Here is a 19,690-nt window from a genome sequence, read left to right as displayed (position 1 = left end):
TCCACATTATCTCAGTAAAAAAAGACTTATAATGTTACCAGGCATCGAGGCGATCGACATAACTAACTGTCTGTAGCTGCAGATCTCAGATTATACAACGAGCCAGAAGAAAGTTTTCAAAAGCCTGGAGGACACAATCATTTAGTTTCTGGTTGGGTCAAATTTAGGATCAAAAGAAGCATAGTAGTGAGCTGTGCTATTTTTAGTAATTAGTCTATGATAGCAATGCTATCGCTAACAACAAGCCAACCCATGTTATTTCTATGTGCTTGGATCTACTTGTAAATAATTTATTTCTCTTCTGTAAACCCAAATTCATGCTGGAGTTGTATGTTAATGTTGAGTCGCTCTGCATTTCTACAATGTAGGTCAACAGGTAGGTCGGTTCTACAGAAACCCCATTAAAACATGGTTCAACCTAAAATAATATATCTTACCTTACATATGAATGCTTTTCTTTCTCAGTAACTGTCCAGTAAAATATCTGAAAAAACAATTTTAACAATGCAATTGTTACCTGTTAGAAAGTGGAAACTGGCATTGTTAGTTTCCTGTTTTTAGCCGTAGATCGTTGGTCCACTTTTCTCGTCTTTTTTCGGTAACTTTTTAAAATCAACTCCCTTGTGACCAACTACCTTCAAAACATGAAAACAACGTTTATTGTTCTGTTCATTAGGTCATTATTATTTACTTTAATGAATGTCAACTAAAACTCTGCAACTCTTTTACACCAAAGCTAGCAGAAAATGTCAGCTATATTTTTTATTTACTGATCAAGAATGTCTGGAAAACCCTGGAAAAATGTTTAATCTTGTTAAATAATTTTCTTGGTTTGGAGTAGTTTGGAAAATTCCAGTTTCTATTAAAATGCTGAATCAATCTCTGTCTTTCTCTACTACACAAATTTTACTTACTACTTAAACTAGACAAAGCTCACCAATGTTGTCCTTTACAGGAGTCTTAGTGTCTGAGTGAATACACATTAGGACTGTGACGTCTTCATGTTTTTAGATCTGAAGCTCTCTTTACACGCAGAGGAAGTTGGGACTCTTGTCGTTTGTTCTTTTGTCCGACGTTCTGCAGAAAGCGTCTCCCTGCCCGGCTGGACGTCCGCAGGAGAAAACGATCAAATGGGGGAATTAACTCAAAGTCCAAAAACGGGGCACGCTTCAGCCTTTTAAGCCTCCAGAGAGCTTTTATTGTCATGTGCGTTGCCATGACAACAGCTAGTGTGGCGCTTTGTGTGCGTTAAAGATACCAGAGAAGTTTTTATGTTTGCAAAAAGCTTTCTCTGTCTTTTTCACCAGTACATTATTTTTTATTTTATTTTCCCTTTCTTTCTCATTATTTTGTTTTATTCTTTTTCTTTTCTAGTTTAGTTTTTTTTCTGTTATTCAGTTCTTTTTGTTTTCCTTCACATTCTGTTTAGCCTTTTTTAATGTTCTTTCTCTCTTTCTTTCTTTTTTTCTTTCTTTCTTTCTTTCTTTTTTTCTTTCTTTCTTTCTCTCTTTCTCTCTCCTCCTCTGTTTCTTTCTCTTTCTCCTATGTTTCTTTCTGTCATTCTTTCTTTCTTCCTCTTCATCTCTTTCTTTCCTTCTTTTCCCATTTTTCCTTACTTCAGTTTCTACATTTAGCTTGTTTTTCTTTGGTTTTTACTTTCATGCCTTTTTTTCTTTTTCAGTATTTTTCCCATTTTCTTCTCTCGTTTTATTTATTAATTACTTTTTTCTTTTTATTCTGGCCTAGAACTTTCTTAAAAATATTTCAGAATATTTTAATTCCCAGAAAAAACATCAAATAATCAAATGTTCTCTGAACAACTGCATCTCTTTCTCCCTCTAATACATTAATAAATTACTCATTAGTTGAGTTTTGGTAACTCAGTCGATAACCATTAAAGTTTAATGACAGTAGAAAGGTTTGTTGAATATTAAAGTTACTAACTGGGCGACTGTCTCTTTTTCAACATCTTTTTTTAAGGGTGAGGAAGCTGAAGGAGACTCTGGTGACGGTGCAGCAGCTGGATAAGAACATGAGCAACCTTCGCTCCTGGCTTTCTCGCATCGAGGCCGAGCTTTCCCGGCCGATCACCTACAGCGTCTGTCATGAGAACGAGATCCAGAAGAGGCTCGCTGAACACCGGGTAAATTACATCTACTGGTTATGTTTAACTTTTTGGATTTTGTTTCACTTCCTAAATATCTTATTTTTCTCACTTTCATTCCCCCATGGCGTCTTTAATATTTAGTATTAAAATTTCTACATTTTCCAACATTTTGCTGCTCACTTCTTCTCTGTTTATCATTAATAATTCTCATCTTTTGCTTACTTAATGTTAGGAGATGTGGTGTTATTGCTCTTCAGCTTTATTCTTTAATCCACATGTGTCAAACTCAAGGCTCGGGGGCCAAATTTGGCCCGCTGTAGCTTTTTATGTGGCCCTCTAGACTCTAAATTACATCAATACATCCCTCCAGTTTTCACAAATCTGCAAAATTCACACAAAATCAACAAATCCCCGCATTTTTTCTGATTTTTCTAATTTTTCTCAAAATGAACAAAAACATGCTGCCTCAGCCTTACTTGATGTCAAGTTACAGTCTGTGATTGATAAGGCCAGTAATAAAAATACATACATTAGTGCAAATATCGTAAAGATTTCCTAGAAATATTTCTAAATTAGCATAAAAAAATCCATGATTTTGATAGGAAAAAAACACAAAAAACAATCTGGAAATCCTGGAGGAACTGATCAGTGTGAAAAGATGTCCAATATTTAATTTTAAGAAGCACAAACAGCTATTTCTTTATTTTTTTTAACAGTTTAATTGGTTTGATCAATACATTCTGGCACATCCAGAACATTAAACAGCCCTTTAAGAACATTCAGATGTTTGATATGACTTCGCCGATTTAATCCATGGGGTCTGCAGACTGATGGTTTGGTGTCTGTGCAGGACCTGCAGAGGGACATGGAGCAGCACACTGAAGGCGTAGCGTCCGTCCTCAGCCTGTGCGACGTTCTGCTGCAGGATGAGGATGCAGCAGGCGGTTCCGAGGCCGAGAGCGACTCCCTGCAGGAAACCAGCCGCAGCCTGGACCAACGCTGGAGAACCATCTGTGCTCTGGCTCTGGACAGAAGACTCAGGTAGGTGCAGTTATGCTACTTACATTCACACCTAACTTTTTAGTCTGCCTTAATTCGACTGTACTTTGTTTGGCTAGAAAGTCCGGTTTGTTTGGGGAGGTTTGTATTTGTAATCGAATTCTGATCCAGCTAAAAGCCTCGGTCTCAGTTTGGTTGGAGTGAACTTGTTACATTCGGCTTAACGCAGAACTTACAAATACACACAAGGGAGATCTGTCCCAGGAATCAGGTAAGGTATGCTGCACCATTAATTTGGAAAAATAAATAAATAAATACCCAATCACTCAATAAGAAATAAGTTGATCCTTAGCAACAATGATTTATTCAAAAAGAATTACAATACTATGAAATAATAATAGTTATCTTGATAGATAGATCGATAACCCCATTCCCTCAAAAAGTAAATAATAATGGTTACTCGGTTTGAGTCAGCAAAAGACCTAATTAATTAAATGTCCAAAATTTTCCCATCCTTTTTTCAAGGAGATTATTGTCCACCAAGCAGTTCCATATCCTCGAAAAATAAACAAAGTCCTGGAAGTATTTCCCCAAGTCCCGATCCAAAATGAAAAATCCTAACGTCCAAAACCCTCCCCAAAAAGATGCGAAAAAAGAGTGGTACCACCAAAAATCCCCAAAAAGAAAAGTACAGTCCAGATCTCACCGGGAGCGTTTCTCTTTCCCCTCGGTGGCGTCCTCTCGCACTGGCGGCGTCCACTTGCACCGGGCGCCGTTTCCTGGGTGCAAACTCCGATCCAGTTCCTAAAATACTATCTGTGGCACGGGGCGATCTTTGATAACTGTTTTTTATGTCTTTCCTTTGATTTTTACTAGTTTTAAACGTTCAGACAAGTCAAAACTCCCGCTGCACAGATCCCACGGAGAGCGTCTTCCTCCCCGCTTGCGCCTCTTTGCGCCGACGCACACGCCCCTTTTTTAATTACTAATTTGTTTCACTCACACCTGAAAACATCAGGATTTACCCGAAATCAGTTATAAACAGTGGAAATTGGCATACTTTTTAACAATGAAATCACAGCAACTGTTCTACACGACAGGTTGATACATTTACTTTTTAATGTATTTATTTAGGAAAAAACAAACATAGTGGTTATGTTACAAACTCTGGTGCGGTATGAATAAATATGTGAATGTAAGCCGATCAGAGACCGCTCCAAAAGCATGAAGCAGACTGAAACGCAGGGTATTCTGGGAAAATGAAACCAAAACAAAGACTGTGAGTCTAGTTCTAGAGAGAGAAATGACTTGTGGTCTTTTACTAAAGAAATCCTGCAAACTCTAAAATCTGACACCACTCCATTTTTGTTCATATTCTGCGAAAAAAGAAAGTTGGGCTCAGTGTCTTCTCCTGAGGTTTTTGTTCATAGAACTACTTTAGTAGTTCTTGGTGCAGCGCCCCCACTGGTGAGGAGAGGAACAGGTTTTTAGTTTGGTCCGTTTGACTCAGAGTGAAAACGAACTGCAGCAGCTGAAAATGTAACAAATGTTGCAATTTTAGTCCCAAACTGAACCAAGTCTGTCGGACTATCAGGTGTAAAAACTCTCTTTATCTTTGTATTTAATAACTTTCGTTCTGCGGACAGGCTTTTGTTGTTTTTAGCAAACTATTTAATTTGTTCTTAAGAAGTTTGCACAGGAAGCATGAACATAACTCTTTCATGAGTAAAGTGCATGTGAGCGAGTTGCCTGTTCAACCTTGTAAACATTTTCAGGTTTTTAAGGTTACATATTTTCAGCATAATTCATGGGAGCCAAAATTTCCAGCCACAATAAACACTGTAACTTCAACATGATGTGTTCTTGCAGAATCGAGGAAACTTGGACTCTGTGGTGCAAGTTCCTCAACGACTACTCCCGCTTCGATGATTGGCTCAAGATGGCGGAGCGAACTGCTGCCAACCCAAACTCTGCAGATGTCCTTTACTCTGCAGCCAAGGAAGAGCTGAAGAAGTTTGAGGTCAGCTGATTTTACTGTTAATTTCTGTTGTTTTAGTAAATGACACATTTCTCTCCGTTGTAATAGTGCTCATTAAGATTTAGAAGTTGTGCATTTTTTGTTAAAAAACAAAAAAAATCATTTTTGTGAAACTTTACGTATGATTTAATCAACTTTTGTCAATATATTCAGTTAAATTTTAATGTTCCTGGAGTTTGCAAGAGATTCATAACTACTAAATCACTGAAAATAAGTAAATAAACATTAGAGCTGAATCGTGCAGAATCGATTATTGAAATAATCAACTAATTTAAAAATCGTTAACTGGAGCATACAGACTCCAAAAATGGCAATTTGCTGAAAGAACACCACCTTCAGAGTAATAATTAACCAAAATATGTAAAAAAATATATATTAATATCTAAAATAAATGTCCGTAAATCTTTTCTATCCAAAACGTTCTGTAAGAAGTCTCCTATTATGCACCTTTTGCTGCCCTTGTATTAATCCAAAAATAATCAACAGATTAATTGATAGTATTTATTTAGATATAGATGCACCTTTTTGCTACAAATAATCAAATGTCCACTAAGAATATGCTTTTATTGCATTTTAGGCAATGCAATCTAATTTATTTTACTCAAGAAAGCAATTAAATGATCTTATTTTGATATTTTATTGCATTTGTAATATTGTGTAAAGAAACAGCTGATGAGATTTAAAGGTCCAGTGGCAGCAGAACCTGTTTCCTGTTTGTGGATCGCTACTGCTGGAGTTTCGTCCGTCTTCCTTCAGATCAGTTCAGTGGTGATTTATTTCAGGAAAATCTATCATTTGTGATGGCACAGCAGAAGAAACTGTGATTTGGAGACTTTGGAAGATGTTTTCTGGGACACATGGAGCTGCGCACAGGAGCAGGGGGAGGCCTGCGTTTTTGCTGTGTACTGACTCAAGTTGTTAAGTTTTTTTCTTTTACAGCACCTTTAGATAACATGTCTGATATCTAAGTTATTTTTGTCTTATATTACGTGGTATCAGCTGTTGAGATACGAGTGTAAAATAAGGCAAATAAGAACATAACAGCTGTTTCTCTTCAAAAGCTGTTACCCTCGTCTCACAGCTGTGGCAAAGATCGTTTGGGGGAACGATATTGTGAACAACAAGATTATTACCCTGCCCCCCTCAAAACTTCAGTCTCAAATGCGAAAAAAACAAATCGCAGAGCAACAGGATCACAGACAGGTAGGTGGGCGGAGCAGGCTGCCTCAAAGCACAGTGGAAGAAAAACGGCGAGTGACTGAGGGTCACTGCGCAACAGAAACCCTGTAAATTCTAGACACTAACAGGTACCATAGAATTGCACAAAAATCTGTGAGGGACGGCGGAGTCCCAGCTCAAAATTACGTGAAAGAGGTGAACGGAGCCTTGTGCCAGAATCCCATTAAAATGCTGTTTACATCATTTTAAACTGTGTGATTGTGAGGGGGAATGAAAATAGCAACAGGTATTTTGTTCCATATAACACAGTAGGAGTGTAACAGGTAAACCTTTATGGATGCAAACTCCACTAAAACCCACCTGTTTAGGATTGTATTTGAAACATAATCGATTACAAATTTATTGATGGAACTTGACTTAATGTCGTGTTTTGATTGTTGATTCTATGCTGCATTGTGTTTCTGTGTTTGATATGATGTAAAGCACTTTGAATGCCTTGCTGCTGAAATGTGCTATACAAATAAAATTTGATTTGATTTTGATTTTGAACAGGATAAAGACATGTATACTGCTGATGAGCTTGTTACAGAGCCACAAAGTTTTATAGTTTCTTTACATCATTACAACATCTTACAGGACACTGTAAAATAGAAATTGTATAAATATTTTTATTTCCTTCAGTAAAATTATCCCAGCTCGAGACAAAAGGATGCAATTTGTTTTCTTTTCTTTCCATTTTATGGTTTTGTGCTAATTTTTTTATTCAAGAAAAACAATTAAATAATTTTATTTTCATATTTTTATTGCATACACATTAGGACTGTGATGTCTTCATGTGGAAAAGCTTAAACTGTATTAAAAATGTATTAGTGATCACACTAGGTTGATTTGATCAACTTTACAAGATCCAAATCATAAAAAAAAGCTTTGAACTGTTTTCTTATTAAAAGAAAAACAGACAATTTCCAATTTTTGGGGTCATCAGTTGTTTTCTCTTCGGTTTGCTAAATTTATACCGTCGTTGATTTAATCAGAATCATTTCACTTTTATCTTAAGCATCAAAGAAAATGTATTGGCTGCAATATACAGCTCTGGAAAAAATGAAGAAACCACTTAAAATCCTCAGTTTATCTGACTTTACTCTGTATTTGTTTATGTTTGAGTAAAAGAACATTGTTCTTTTATTCTATGAACTACTGACAACATGCCTGAAATTACAAGCAAAAATATAGTTTTTATTAGCAGAAAATGAGAAAGGGTCAAAATAAGGTAAAAGATGCAGAGCTTTCAGATCTTAAGAACTGAAAAGATCTGAAACGAAGTTCATATTCGTTTAGAAACAACAATACTAATGTTGTAACTCAGTTCAGAAATCAATACTTGGAGGAATAAGCAGGAGGTTTGCAGTGCAGTGGGCTCTTAGTTTTTTCCTATTAGCATGTTTTTTTAGTCACCTTGTTTTGCTTTGAATGTGATTTAAATTGGAAATGGTACGCTTCATCAAGAATATAGATGGATGCAGAAAAAGCCTTTTACTGACTCAATAACAATGTGTTTTTTATTTTATTTTATTTTTCAGGGTTTCCAAAGGCAGGTTCATGAGCGCCTGACTCAGCTGGAGTTCATCAACAACCAGTACCGCCGCCTGGCCCGGGAGAACCGCACCGACCGAGCCAGCCAGCTCAAAGCCATGGTCAGAGAGGGAAACCAACGCTGGGACGGCCTGCACCGCCGAGTGGCCGCCATCTTACGCCGGCTGAAGGTATTGATTACACCGTAACGCACTGCAGTACGTCTCCAAAGAACTAGAGATGCATCGATCCAATATTAATATCTGTATCAGTTCTATTCAGTCTGATTCTATGCTTTATGAGCGCATCATGCTTTATTTATTTTACATTATACTTCCTGAACCATTTGAAAGAAGGTTTGTTGCGGTTTATTTTTTACATGTTGTTTTCGTCAGTTTCTTTATTACTGATTTTCCTAATTACATCGACTGAAGCTTGTGACGCTATTGCTCTATCAAAGTGAGCCATACAGGTGCAGAGTTATCAAATACATTTATAATTCAGATAATTTATGTGTGGTTAAAAGGAAGAAAATGTTTTGTTCAGCGATGTTTTTCGGTATCAGTCGATACTAAAATGTGAAAACTTTTTGGCATGGGGGCCAAAAATGTCAAACTGCAACAACTGAGGCGGCCACAAAATGTGTAGTACTTTTATTTATAATCGCAGATAATATTTTATTATGTTATTTTTACTAGCTAAGTAACAAAACAATTAATTACAAGAAGTAATTTAATGAAATAACCAAAGCAGTCACATATGTGTAGTTCTTTGTAGATTTAAAACAAATAAGGATTTAGCAGGGTTTACAGATAAAAACAAAACAAAACAGCAAGCCATTTCCTAAATTTTTCATCTTTTTCTGGATTTTTATCTCTTTTTAGCTACAAGAACATTTGATGGCTCACTCTTTATTTTTCCAAGTTTATCAAACGTCCACTTTTATTAAAAGCAACTGGATGTTTTTAGTCCCTATTTCTAATAAATTAAATCAAAAGCAAAACCCCTAGATGAATACTTCTGGTTGCACATTACAGTTTTCATGTAAAATTTGAAGATTTTAAACAACAAAAAAAGTTTAGCTTATTCTTGAAATGTGATTAAGGGCCGCCCAAAATTTTTCTGAGGGCCACAAATGGCCCCCGGGCCGCACTTTGGACACCCCTGGTTTACAGTAAAGAGAAAAATGTGTTTGTTGTATAGATTTTATAAATAAAATGTTTCCATGTCATCATATGAGCAGTTTTTACACCAATCCACAAGCCTAAAATTATGGTAATCAAAATATTCTGTTTATTTTCATTTTATTCTCCCTCTTTCGTTCTTGTTTTTGTTTCTCTCTCAGTATTTTACCAGCCAGCGGGAGGACTTTGAAGGCACCAGGGAGAGCATGCTAGTTTGGCTGACGGAGTTGGACCTGCAGCTCACCGACGTGGAGCATTTCTCCGAGAGCGACGTCCATCAGAAGATCCAACAGCTCAACGTGAGGCACACGTCATTTCATCTCTACACACAAATCTCAAATATCCGATTTATTACCTCTGAAGGAGAACTTGTTAAACTTTTAAGCTGCTGGTTTCATCTTTAAGCTGCATGTTTTGGTTTAGGGAGGATTCTCTTGCGCCTCGTTACGAGGATGCTTTTAAATTTCATAAACAGGCATGTGTTACTCGTTCTGGTTTTCCTGACTCAGTCTCCGTTCGTCCATCCATCTTCCGGCAGAGCTTCCAAAAGGAGATCAGCCTGAACTCTGAGCGCATTGACGGGTTGATAGTGTTTGGTGAGGCTCTGATCCAGAAAAGTTCAGCTCAGGATGCGGCTCTGATAGAGGATGAGCTGGAGGAGCTTCACTCCTACTGCCAGGAGGTTTTCAGCAGGCTGGTCCGCTTCCACCAGCGCCTCAGCCAACCTCCGGTGAGCTGGACCACACACGAGCTTGACTTCTTACTGTATATCACGGAACATTAAGCCTTTAAATTCCACTAAACCCTAAAACACATACATTTTATGTTCTTTACCCACTGTCTCATATCCCAAAAAATTAACAACAATGATATATTTAAATAACACCTGCCTTTCAAAAATGTGCCAGTTTGCAATTTATGTTTTACAGTGAGGAAACTTATGAAGCTGCAAAAGGGCCGGTAGCTAATGGACCTTTTTGAGGACTGGTGGACATGTAGAGAAAATGACTCTAGAGATTATTTTCACTGTAAAGTTTGCAGATATAGAAAAAGTAGATGGAAAACATTCTTTCCATTATCCTGCAGCAAAAGACTGGAACTTTAAAAATAGGAACTTTTAAATGTATTTTAAAGAATATCCTGTCTGAAACCTGCACGTTTCAGCTAAAAATGCTTATTTTATGCCAGGGGTGTCCAAACCTTTTGGAAATGTCAAGCTGAAAGAACTTCAGTATATTTTGTTTTTAATCATGTCCATGCCAAAAATGTTGACATCACTGACTCTTATAAAGAGACAAAAAAAAATCCAGAAAAAGATGAAAACTTTAGGATATGATTTGCTGTTTTTTTTTTTTGGCAAACGCACAAACTTTTTGTTTCAAGTCTACAAAGAATTACAGAAATCTGACAGCCCTGGACTCCATATCAAGAATAACTAACCTTGTTTTGGTGGTCAAAATCTTAAAATTTAAGATGTTAAAATTTTAAGATCTTAAAAGATTAATAAAAATAACAATGTTATTATATTCAAAATAACAGTATTTTTAATTAATATTTTAATAATTTTATTTTTTAAAATAATAATGTTATTTTTAAAATAATATTTTAAAATAATGTTACTGTAGAATAACATCATTAAAAACTAACATTTTAACAATGTTGTTTTCATTGTTAGCATAACAATGAAAAATATTCATTGTTATTTTAATGAATATGTTATTTAATGTAAAAGTAACACAACTTTAATCTCATTATTTTATTTCATTAAAATATTGTGTTTAGTTATTTATTTAAAGATAAAATAAAATAGATTCTGTTATTACAATTAAAAGGACAAAATATTTTGTGGCCCCTGTTGCAACTTGACATTTTCGGCCCCCATGCCAAAAAGTTTGGACACCCCTAACTAAAACCATTGGTGTTACTGTTCATTTTTTAATCCAGATGATCAAAGAGGAACCAGACATCTCTGACCTCACCGTTTCCCTGGAGTCGAGCTTGGAGCTGATTGGTCGCCCGTGGCTGGGGCGGAGCCAGGCGAGTCTTCCAGCCACGCCCACTCACCTGCTCAGCTCTCCTTTGGATCGTTCAGGGCGGGAGACGCCGGTGAGCGTCGACTCCCTCCCTCTGGAGTGGGACCACACCGGAGACGTGGGAGGGTCATCATCGCATGAGGATGAGGAGGAAGAGGAAGAACAGGAAGATGAAGGGGCTTACTTCAGCGCACTCTCAGGTATTTTCAAAATAAAATGCCTTTTTATTAGTTCAACAATGCCACAAATTTGGCCCTCCGATACTTTTTATAATATTTTTAGAATGAGAGTTCTTAAACAGAATACATTTAAGCACAGCAAAATTACTTGTTCTTTAGTTAGCCTCTTTGGCTTTTATTTTTATTTCATAAAAGGTTGAGTCAAACATTTTGTGAGTTTTTACTCAAAAACAAACTGGTCACACGCATCCACTACATTTGGATAAATACAGCAAAGTTTGTAAAAAAAAATTCTTATTTTCTTTGCTGAGAATAAACAAAATACATTTTATAGACTTAAAAAATGGAAAATAATAAGCCAGAAAAGGTAAATGACTGTAAAAGTTTAAATATTGGATGTTTTATTTATTGTTGTGCAGGTAAAGGAGAAAGAATTCACAATAATATTTTTAATTGGGGGGTAAAAAAGAAAAACAAATTGCCCTTGAATATTTATATTGGGGATTTTGGACTTTGGTGCAAAAGTTTGGACACCCCACCTTTAGGGATTTATTTTTTTGTTTTGATTGATTCCTGCTCTAGCAATCAATCAAAACAATTTCACTTACAATGAGACATTTTTCCCATTTTGTGAGTTAATTTCTCTGCCAATTGAACTAATATTTTCCATGAATATTAAGAAATTATTGACTTAAAACAAGCTAAAAAGTAACTTTGAAGTTGGTTTGTCTTATTTCAAGTGTGCTAAGATATCTGCACTAGAAACTAGACCAAAAATACTTAGTAAGATTTTTGTGTTTTTGCGGTGAGAGGATATAATGCTGCTGCTGGCATTCTGACTAAAACCAGGAAATTAGAGCACATCACACCAGTTTTAAACTTCTACACTGGCTCCCTGCAGCTCAGAGAATAAACTATAAAATACTGCTGTTAGTTTATAAATCACTGAACGGCTTAGTAAGAAAATACATTAAAGATCCTCTGTTGTCATAGCAACCTTCCGGACCCCTCGGGTCTTCTAGTTCTGATCTGCTCTGCATCCTCAGAACCAGAACCAAACATGGAGAAGCAGCATTCAGCTTCTATGCACTACAAATCTGGAACAAACTTCCAGAAAAACGCAAAACAGCCGAAACACTGAGTGCCTTTAAATCTCCACTTAAAAACTCAGCTGTTTAGAGTTGCTTTTGAAACATAATCATGAAACATTAATCAACATTTTGATGTGTAACAACAAAATGTAATGCTTAAATCATTCACTGTGTGTGCAGTGGCTTAGTATTTCTGTGTTTTTATGATGTAAAGCACTTTGAACTGCTTTGTTGCTGAAATATGCTTTACTAATAAACTTGATTGATTAATAAACAGGAGGAGTCCTAGGATTGAACCTTGCGGTACCTCACATGTGATTTCTGTCCGCTTCTATGAGAAGTTAAAGCTTTTAAGAAGCTGTTGAAATGCATCTTTTTCAATAATATGTTTGATAAATTGAAGGTTGGAATTGGCCTGTAATTCTGCAGATTGTTTCTTTTTTTATCAGCTCCTGTTTTTAAAGCTTGGGGTAAAAAAAAAAACACCGGATGAGTTTCCATTTGAACCAGATCAGATGCAGCGACAGGCTGAACTTTCTTAAGAGAGGTTGTGGGTATGACGTCAAGACAGAAGGAGGTTAGTCGTCTCGTCAGATCCAGAGGGTGAGATTTATTTTCCGGTTTACCTCAGAGGGTTCCAGGGGTCGTAGAAACTGATTTCTGAGATGCCTTGAAGCTGCCTGTCAGATAATCCATTATTTTGAGTCATTGGTATGTTTGTCTCATTTCCAAAACCTGCGTTGGCCTTGATATTTACCTCAAGTCGATGAATCTTTGATTTTATTCAGCTTAGAGGAAGAAAAATAGAATAAAAAGTCAAAAAAATAAATCCCACGCTTCTTAAATTTGAAGTAATCCAGTTATGAGTGTAGACACTGTAAGAGTGATTATAAAAACTGGATGTATTAAATAACTTTAACAGACAAAAACTATCAAACGAGACCTGCTGCACATCTTCATGTTCTGCGTAGTAAATCCACTTCCACCTCTGCTCCTCGGGGTGCAGGAAATTTCTTCCATTAGATTATAAATTAGACACATCCACACTGTTTAATGGATTGTAAATCTTTTGGTTTTTCACAGTAAATATGAACAAAATTATAAAATATTCTTATAGGAGCTAAACCTGAAGGTCAAACTCATGATTCTCATGTTATGTCTTTAAGTAGCAAAGATACCTTAAAGTTTAAGAGTAATGATTGATTTTGGGGTTAAATTCAGGCTTTCAGTTAAGATGTCAGGATTTAAATTTCCGTCGAGGTTGGAACCAATACTTGATTAACTAGTTTTACTGCTGTATGCACTGTACAATGGCTGCTGGAAAAGTCAAGTGCTTTGTTGTTCACTTACCATCCAGAAACCAATCACTGCACCACTTCTGCTTTTCAAAGATGTATGGGTGTATAATTGCGCATCTGTTTGCAGCCATTTTCACATGTGAGTGTAAACGTTGCTTATTTAACTTTGTTAGGATAAGACTATGGTCTATAAAAACATACTCATTACATTTTTTGCAAAACATAATTCTTAAATAATGAGGTTTTAGTTTTGAGCTTCTTTCAGAATGAGCTGTTTTAGGGCCTTTTGTCACTTTAAGTCCAAATATGTTGCTGCTTTCCACACCCCTCAAATCAACGTTTACTCTCGCACGTGAAAATGATGCGCAATTATACAACCGTACATCTTTGAAAAGCAGAAGTGGAGCCTCCTGCACAACCAAGAAGAAGAATACAACAAGTGGTTTCTGGATGGTAAGTCAACAACAAAACACTTCTCTTTTCCAGCAGCCATTGTACAGCTGTAAAACCAGCTGACCAAAGGTGCTAGATCTCCGCTTGTGTTGCTAGGTAACAGGGCTACGCTAGGCTGGGGTTGCTAGGTAACGGGTCAGTGCCTGTCAAATATCAGGAGGCTTTTGAAACAACTCATTTTTCATACACTAAAAACAACAACTTATTGAAAAAAAAAAATGCTTGAACTTTTTTTTTTCTTAAGCTATTGGGTTGATTTTAGAAAACCAAATTTTCCTGAATTGTGCACAGTAGTTCTCCCTTAACCTCCCAATAAATTTTGTTTTGCAGTTTCCAGCCTGTCTCTGGCTGTTCGCGATTGTTCATGGAGAACACCAGAAGCCACAGAAGCTCAGCCGGATCCAGAAGGACACGCTGAGCCGCCACCCGCTCTGACCAGCACGCCTCTGAAGCAGGGTTATGTACGTCTCGCGGTTCCCTCTGCGGACTGTAAGACAGTCTGCGAGGCCTCGCCGTCGAGCCAGAAGTCGGCTCTGACGATCTACTTGTTGTGTTTTTCCAGCTGCGGCTCATGTCCCAGTGCAGCGGGAGCATCGAGAACATAAAGAGAGTCTCTCTGATCCTCGACGATGAGGAGCAGCCAGAGGAGTTCGGCTTGATGGGCCTGAATGCCTCAGACAAACAGTCAGGTGAGATTACCGTGCAGAAAGGATTATTTATTAAGAGTGTCTGCACTGCGAGGGAGGACTCAAAACAGACATCTGCCATAAAATCTCAGAAACAGTGTAAAAGAAACCAGGTGGTGCATAAGTTATGAATGTATGCAGTCAAGGAATCGGCTCAAAAGGAAATAAATTAGAAAAATACTCATTTTAACTCATTCACTTTTGAATCTGCAGGAGGTTTTTTTTATATCTTTGTAAGTCAGAAAGGAAGATACTTGAGCATAACTGCAGTTGGGTCAAAAAAAAAATTAAATCTGCAGAAACTGTGATTTAGACTGAAATGAATCATTTTGACAACAGAGACGTAAAATCACGTCATTCCCAGCGTTGGGTTTTTCAGAGGAACCGTGAGGCTCTTGGTCTGTTTCTGTTTAACTGGACATGGGAACTTTGTTACAACTTTAAAATCTTTGGACATTTTAAAGAATAACTACAACTTGCTGCCAGAAAACTGATAATAAACAACAAGTGGATGTTTCTGTGGGATAATGACGCAGAATCTTTCCATAAATCCACATAAGAATGGTTCACTTAGTACAAAATAATTTGATTATCTCAGTCCTCTGATTTAAATCCTACAAAAACCTGATGGTTGGGCAAAGAGCAAATATTTTAAACTAAAGTAGTATTATCCATCTGCAACAGGGAGTTTTAATAAAATATCAACAGAAGTGATGCCAATAAGTGCGACAGCTGTCAATTTTTTTAACATTTATTTCTTAATTTGAGTTTAATGGATTTCTCTCTTTTTAATTATTCTTCTTGAGTAAAATATTACATTATTTTCAGTGTTTTTTGAAGGCCTTTAATCGGAGTGTTCATCGCTTATCGTATCGTTTATCATTTATTGTGATAAATTTCTTCTCATGAGGAGAATTTTGATTTATCAATGTTGCAGTAAACTTCAATTAATGCTTAAAAACGAACTGTATGTATTGTTGGAATTGTTCATTTACCTAATTTTCCACAGTTTTTTCACAGAGAGTATCAATGACTGTAAAAATATGATTAAATGCAGTTACTGTAGGGCTGCAACGATTCCTCGAATAATTCAAGTTCCTCGATTGTTAAATTTCCTCAAGGAAAATGTATCTGCCTCGAAGCGTCGTTACGTTCTGTTTTATTACTTAGCGCACGGTGTTCCAGCCAGGTGATTATTTATATTGCCCAGAGCTCTCACTTCCGTCTATGAGTTGATGCTAAGTGTTAGCAGCAAAACGTCCAATTTTCAAGTTCGGTCTGGGAGGATTTCATTAATTGATGATAATGTCCGAGTTTTTATCGTTTTTCGCGGGTCCAATAAGCATCTTTAAAATAACTGGCGCGATGCCTGGAGTACGGCAGCGTTTCTCCTCCCGGAGCTGCCGCCTGGTGGCGGTGAAGAGCGCGGCGGGTGTCTCTGTAGTTGATGTTTAAGGTAAGTTTAGCTTTACAGACGAACCGAAAAATTTATTTAATATCATCCCGGTCTCAACCAATGGGTGGCGGCACGTTATGGTAGATTTACCAATATTTTATTTTAGAATTTTTTTATTTGATTACTCGATTAATCGTCAGAATAATCGATAAAATACTCGATTACTAAAATAATTGTTTACAACAGCCCTAAGTTACTGTAAGAAGTTTAGTGATATAAATCACACTTCTTTATGTGACTGGTATCCAAAAGAAGCTAATTATAATTTTTCAAGAGCAATATTTGTGTTTTGTATGATTGCTGTGCCATTCAATCACCTAAAGTCACCTGAAAAAGAAGCAACAAGTAGTTCTTATTGCCACTTTATAACATCAGTACTATAAAATGTAAAATAAAAACTTTAAGTCCATATTTCCCAGTTGTAGGAACACCAATAAGTGTTAAAAAACGGCTGAGTTTATTGATATTTGTGTGCTTTCAGGTGTGATTGAACGCTGGGAGCTGCTCCGGGCTCAGTCCAGGTGCAGCCAGCAGTCTGGCATTCTGGATCCTCAGCTGATGACCTTTGACCTGGACGACGTCACTTCCTGGCTAGAAACTGTGATCCCTGAGCTGGAGCGCCTCTCGCAGGCTGAACCTGCAGGCAGCATAGAGGACATGGAGGCCAGAGCCAAAGAGCTGAAGGTGACGATTTAATCCGACCGTAGCGGATTGAGTTTAATCCAGATTAAGTTTTAAGGGATTTTTTATTCTTGTTTTCTTTTTACAGGAAATGGAGAAAGTGTTTTGCCACTACAAGGCCATCATGCTGTCTGTGAACCTGCAGGCGAAGGAGGCTCCAGAAACGCAGGAGAGAGTGGCGAGAGCAAACAGAGACTGGAGCAGAGCGTGTACTGGTCTGCAGCACTGGGACCACAGCCTGAGGAGGAAGCTGATGCGCTGCCAGGTGGCAAGAAAACACTTTAATAAACTAATATGTAACACAAATTAATGTTAATAAGTCGGTTTCATTCAAACTAAGACAAACTAGGTCAACTATAACTTTAGAATAGAATAGAATAGAAGTACTTTATTCATCCCAGCAGGGAAATTACTTCGCAGTTACAGCATAGAGACAAGACACAATAACAACCACTGAGTAGTAGTTGTAGATAAAATAAAATAAAAAATAAAATATAAAATGCTGTTAATATAAGAAACAACTTAAGAGCAGTCCTTGCAAAGATTCAAAAAATGCAGATATGTATATGTACAGCAAGTGTGCCACAGTGCAGTTGTGCAAAATCGGACTGATTAGTGCAGAACAATGATTTAGCTTTTATTGTACAGTGAGATGGCCTGTGGCAGGAAGGATTTCCTGTATCTGTCCCTACGACAGCAGAGCTGGAGCAGCCTATGTGAGAAGGTGCTCCGCTGTCTGTCCACTATGTGGTGGAGAGGGTGCTGTTTATTGTCCATAATAGACAGAACCTTCTTCAGTGTCCTCCTCTCCACCACAGTTTCCAGGGACTCCAGCCTTAGTCCCAGTACAGAGCCAGCTTTCCTGATGATTTTGTCCAGTCTATTAGAGTCGCTGGCTCTGATGCTGCTTCCCCAACACACAGCAGCAAAGAAGATGGCGCCGGCAACAACACTGTGATAAAAGGTCTCCAACATCTTGCTGCACACATTGAAGGATCTCAGCTTCCTTAAAAAATAGAGTCTGCTCATCCCCTTCCTGCACACAGCGTCAGTGTTAGATGCCCAGTCCAGTCTGTTGCCGATTACAACTCCCAGGTATTTGTAATCCTCCACCTCCTCCACCACTTCCCCTTTGGTCTTCAGTGGCCGTGAAGGTATCTTCTTCCTTCTGAAGTCAATCACCATCTCTCTGGTCTTACTAATGTTGAGCCTCAGGTGATTCTGGTCAGACCACTCCACAAAGCCGTCCACCAGTGTCCTGTACTCCCCCTCCCCTCCATCCCCTATACACCCGACAACCGCTGAGTCATCAGAAAACTTCTGTAGGTGACATGACTCAGAGTTGTACTGGAAATCAGTGGCGTACAGGGTGAAGAGAAAGGGAGAAAGCACAGTTCCCTGTGGAGCTCCTACGTCACTGACCACCACATCAGACAGGACACTGCCCAGACGGACAAATTACAGATTTATTTAGTTGATTTCTATAAGCGAATTGGACTCAAAATGTTGCTCTTCTATATTTAGTACTTTTGTATCACTTTGGTGCTGATTGAATACAATTTTAATCAATCAAGTTTGTATGGCGCATTTCAGCAAGAAGACGGTTCAAAGTGCTTTACATCATAAAAACACAAAAATATAAAGTCATATAATAGAAACATTACATTTTGCTGCTATTACACATCAGAATATTGATTGTTTCATTGATTAGAAACAGTTGGGTTTTTAGTCTGTATTTAAAGGAACTCAGTGTTTCGACAGTTTTGCAGTTTTCCGGATGTTTGTTCCAAATTCGTTTGAGTGATTTTGTTAGAAATAAGATCATTGTTTAATCATTTATTGCTTCTTCTATCAATACTGAATTTGAAATTATTGATTTTAAATGCTATGATGAAACACTAATATTTTAAAAAATAAAGTTGTAACTCGTCAGACTCGGCAAATAAAGTATTAAATACGAATAAATATGAAGATTAAGCAAAAACCCATATTAAAAAAAATCTTAGATAAAAGCAGATTTTATAGAAATTAGTTAACAGTTTACTTCTACACCCTAACTGTAAATCCAGGTTTTCTGCTACCAGAAAACCAGAAGTTGTGGTGTTCAAAGTGTGGCGCCGGGGGCCATCAGCGGCCCTCAAAATGATTTTGGGCGGTCCTCAACCGCATGTCAAAAATTTTCTGAATTCTTGGCATTCAGGGCGTTTCTGAGCCCAGTTGATTAGAAACGCATTTAAACAAAATATGAGGCTGCAATTTTCAGCAAAAATAAACAACTTAAAATCTGTCTAACATGTAAAAATATTAACCTTTTATCAGCTTTTTTTATCACTAAACTTTGCAAAATGAAGCAAAAGTGAGTCAAAACTTTTTTTTAACTGTAAAAATGTACAGAAAAAAAATAGAAAATTAAAATCAACCCAAAGAAATGCAGGAATTGGTTTCCTCTTATTTCAAATCTACTGTACACTGAGCTGCTTTGTTTGTTTTTATTAAAATATTGTTTATGAATGAGAGGGTAAAAAATACAACAGTAATCCAATTTAAATAAAAATGTTCCACATTTTTGACACCTTTAGGTCCTAAAAGGTTTAAAATGTTAATTGACTGAAAGGATCTGTGATAAAAATTATATTTAAGGAACTCGGTAAAAGTTTAGTAAACGACTAAGAGCGACTCTTAAATAGATGCGATTTCTGCTCCTCATTTCTGGTTCTAACACTGATTGAAATGT

The 19,690-nt window shown here is 37.1% G+C and overlaps 1 protein-coding gene across 12 annotated transcripts in view; it reads left to right on the top strand.

Annotated features, from left to right (window-relative positions):
* syne2a (spectrin repeat containing, nuclear envelope 2a) overlaps window positions 1-19,690 on the top strand; it is a 141,450-nt gene that overhangs the window by 119,563 nt on the left and 2,197 nt on the right. For 11 of the 12 annotated variants that reach the window (XM_032585364.1, XM_032585368.1, XM_032585371.1 and 8 more), the window contains 11 exons: window positions 1,981-2,143; window positions 2,958-3,148; window positions 4,976-5,126; window positions 7,904-8,086; window positions 9,241-9,378; window positions 9,618-9,809; window positions 11,024-11,312; window positions 14,464-14,594; window positions 14,696-14,822; window positions 16,757-16,959; window positions 17,045-17,221. In XM_032585364.1, coding sequence (XP_032441255.1) covers window positions 1,981-2,143; window positions 2,958-3,148; window positions 4,976-5,126; window positions 7,904-8,086; window positions 9,241-9,378; window positions 9,618-9,809; window positions 11,024-11,312; window positions 14,464-14,594; window positions 14,696-14,822; window positions 16,757-16,959; window positions 17,045-17,221 — 1,945 coding nt within the window. Of the gene's footprint in view, window positions 1-1,980; window positions 2,144-2,957; window positions 3,149-4,975; window positions 5,127-7,903; window positions 8,087-9,240; window positions 9,379-9,617; window positions 9,810-11,023; window positions 11,313-14,463; window positions 14,595-14,695; window positions 14,823-16,756; window positions 16,960-17,044; window positions 17,222-19,690 lie in introns of those variants that run through there. The other variant, XM_032585374.1, reaches the window with a different exon arrangement.

This window comes from Xiphophorus hellerii, chromosome 15 (genome assembly GCF_003331165.1).
Source record: "Xiphophorus hellerii strain 12219 chromosome 15, Xiphophorus_hellerii-4.1, whole genome shotgun sequence".
In the NCBI taxonomy this organism is placed as follows: domain Eukaryota; kingdom Metazoa; phylum Chordata; class Actinopteri; order Cyprinodontiformes; family Poeciliidae; genus Xiphophorus; species Xiphophorus hellerii.
This window is presented reverse-complemented; position numbering and strand designations above follow the sequence as displayed.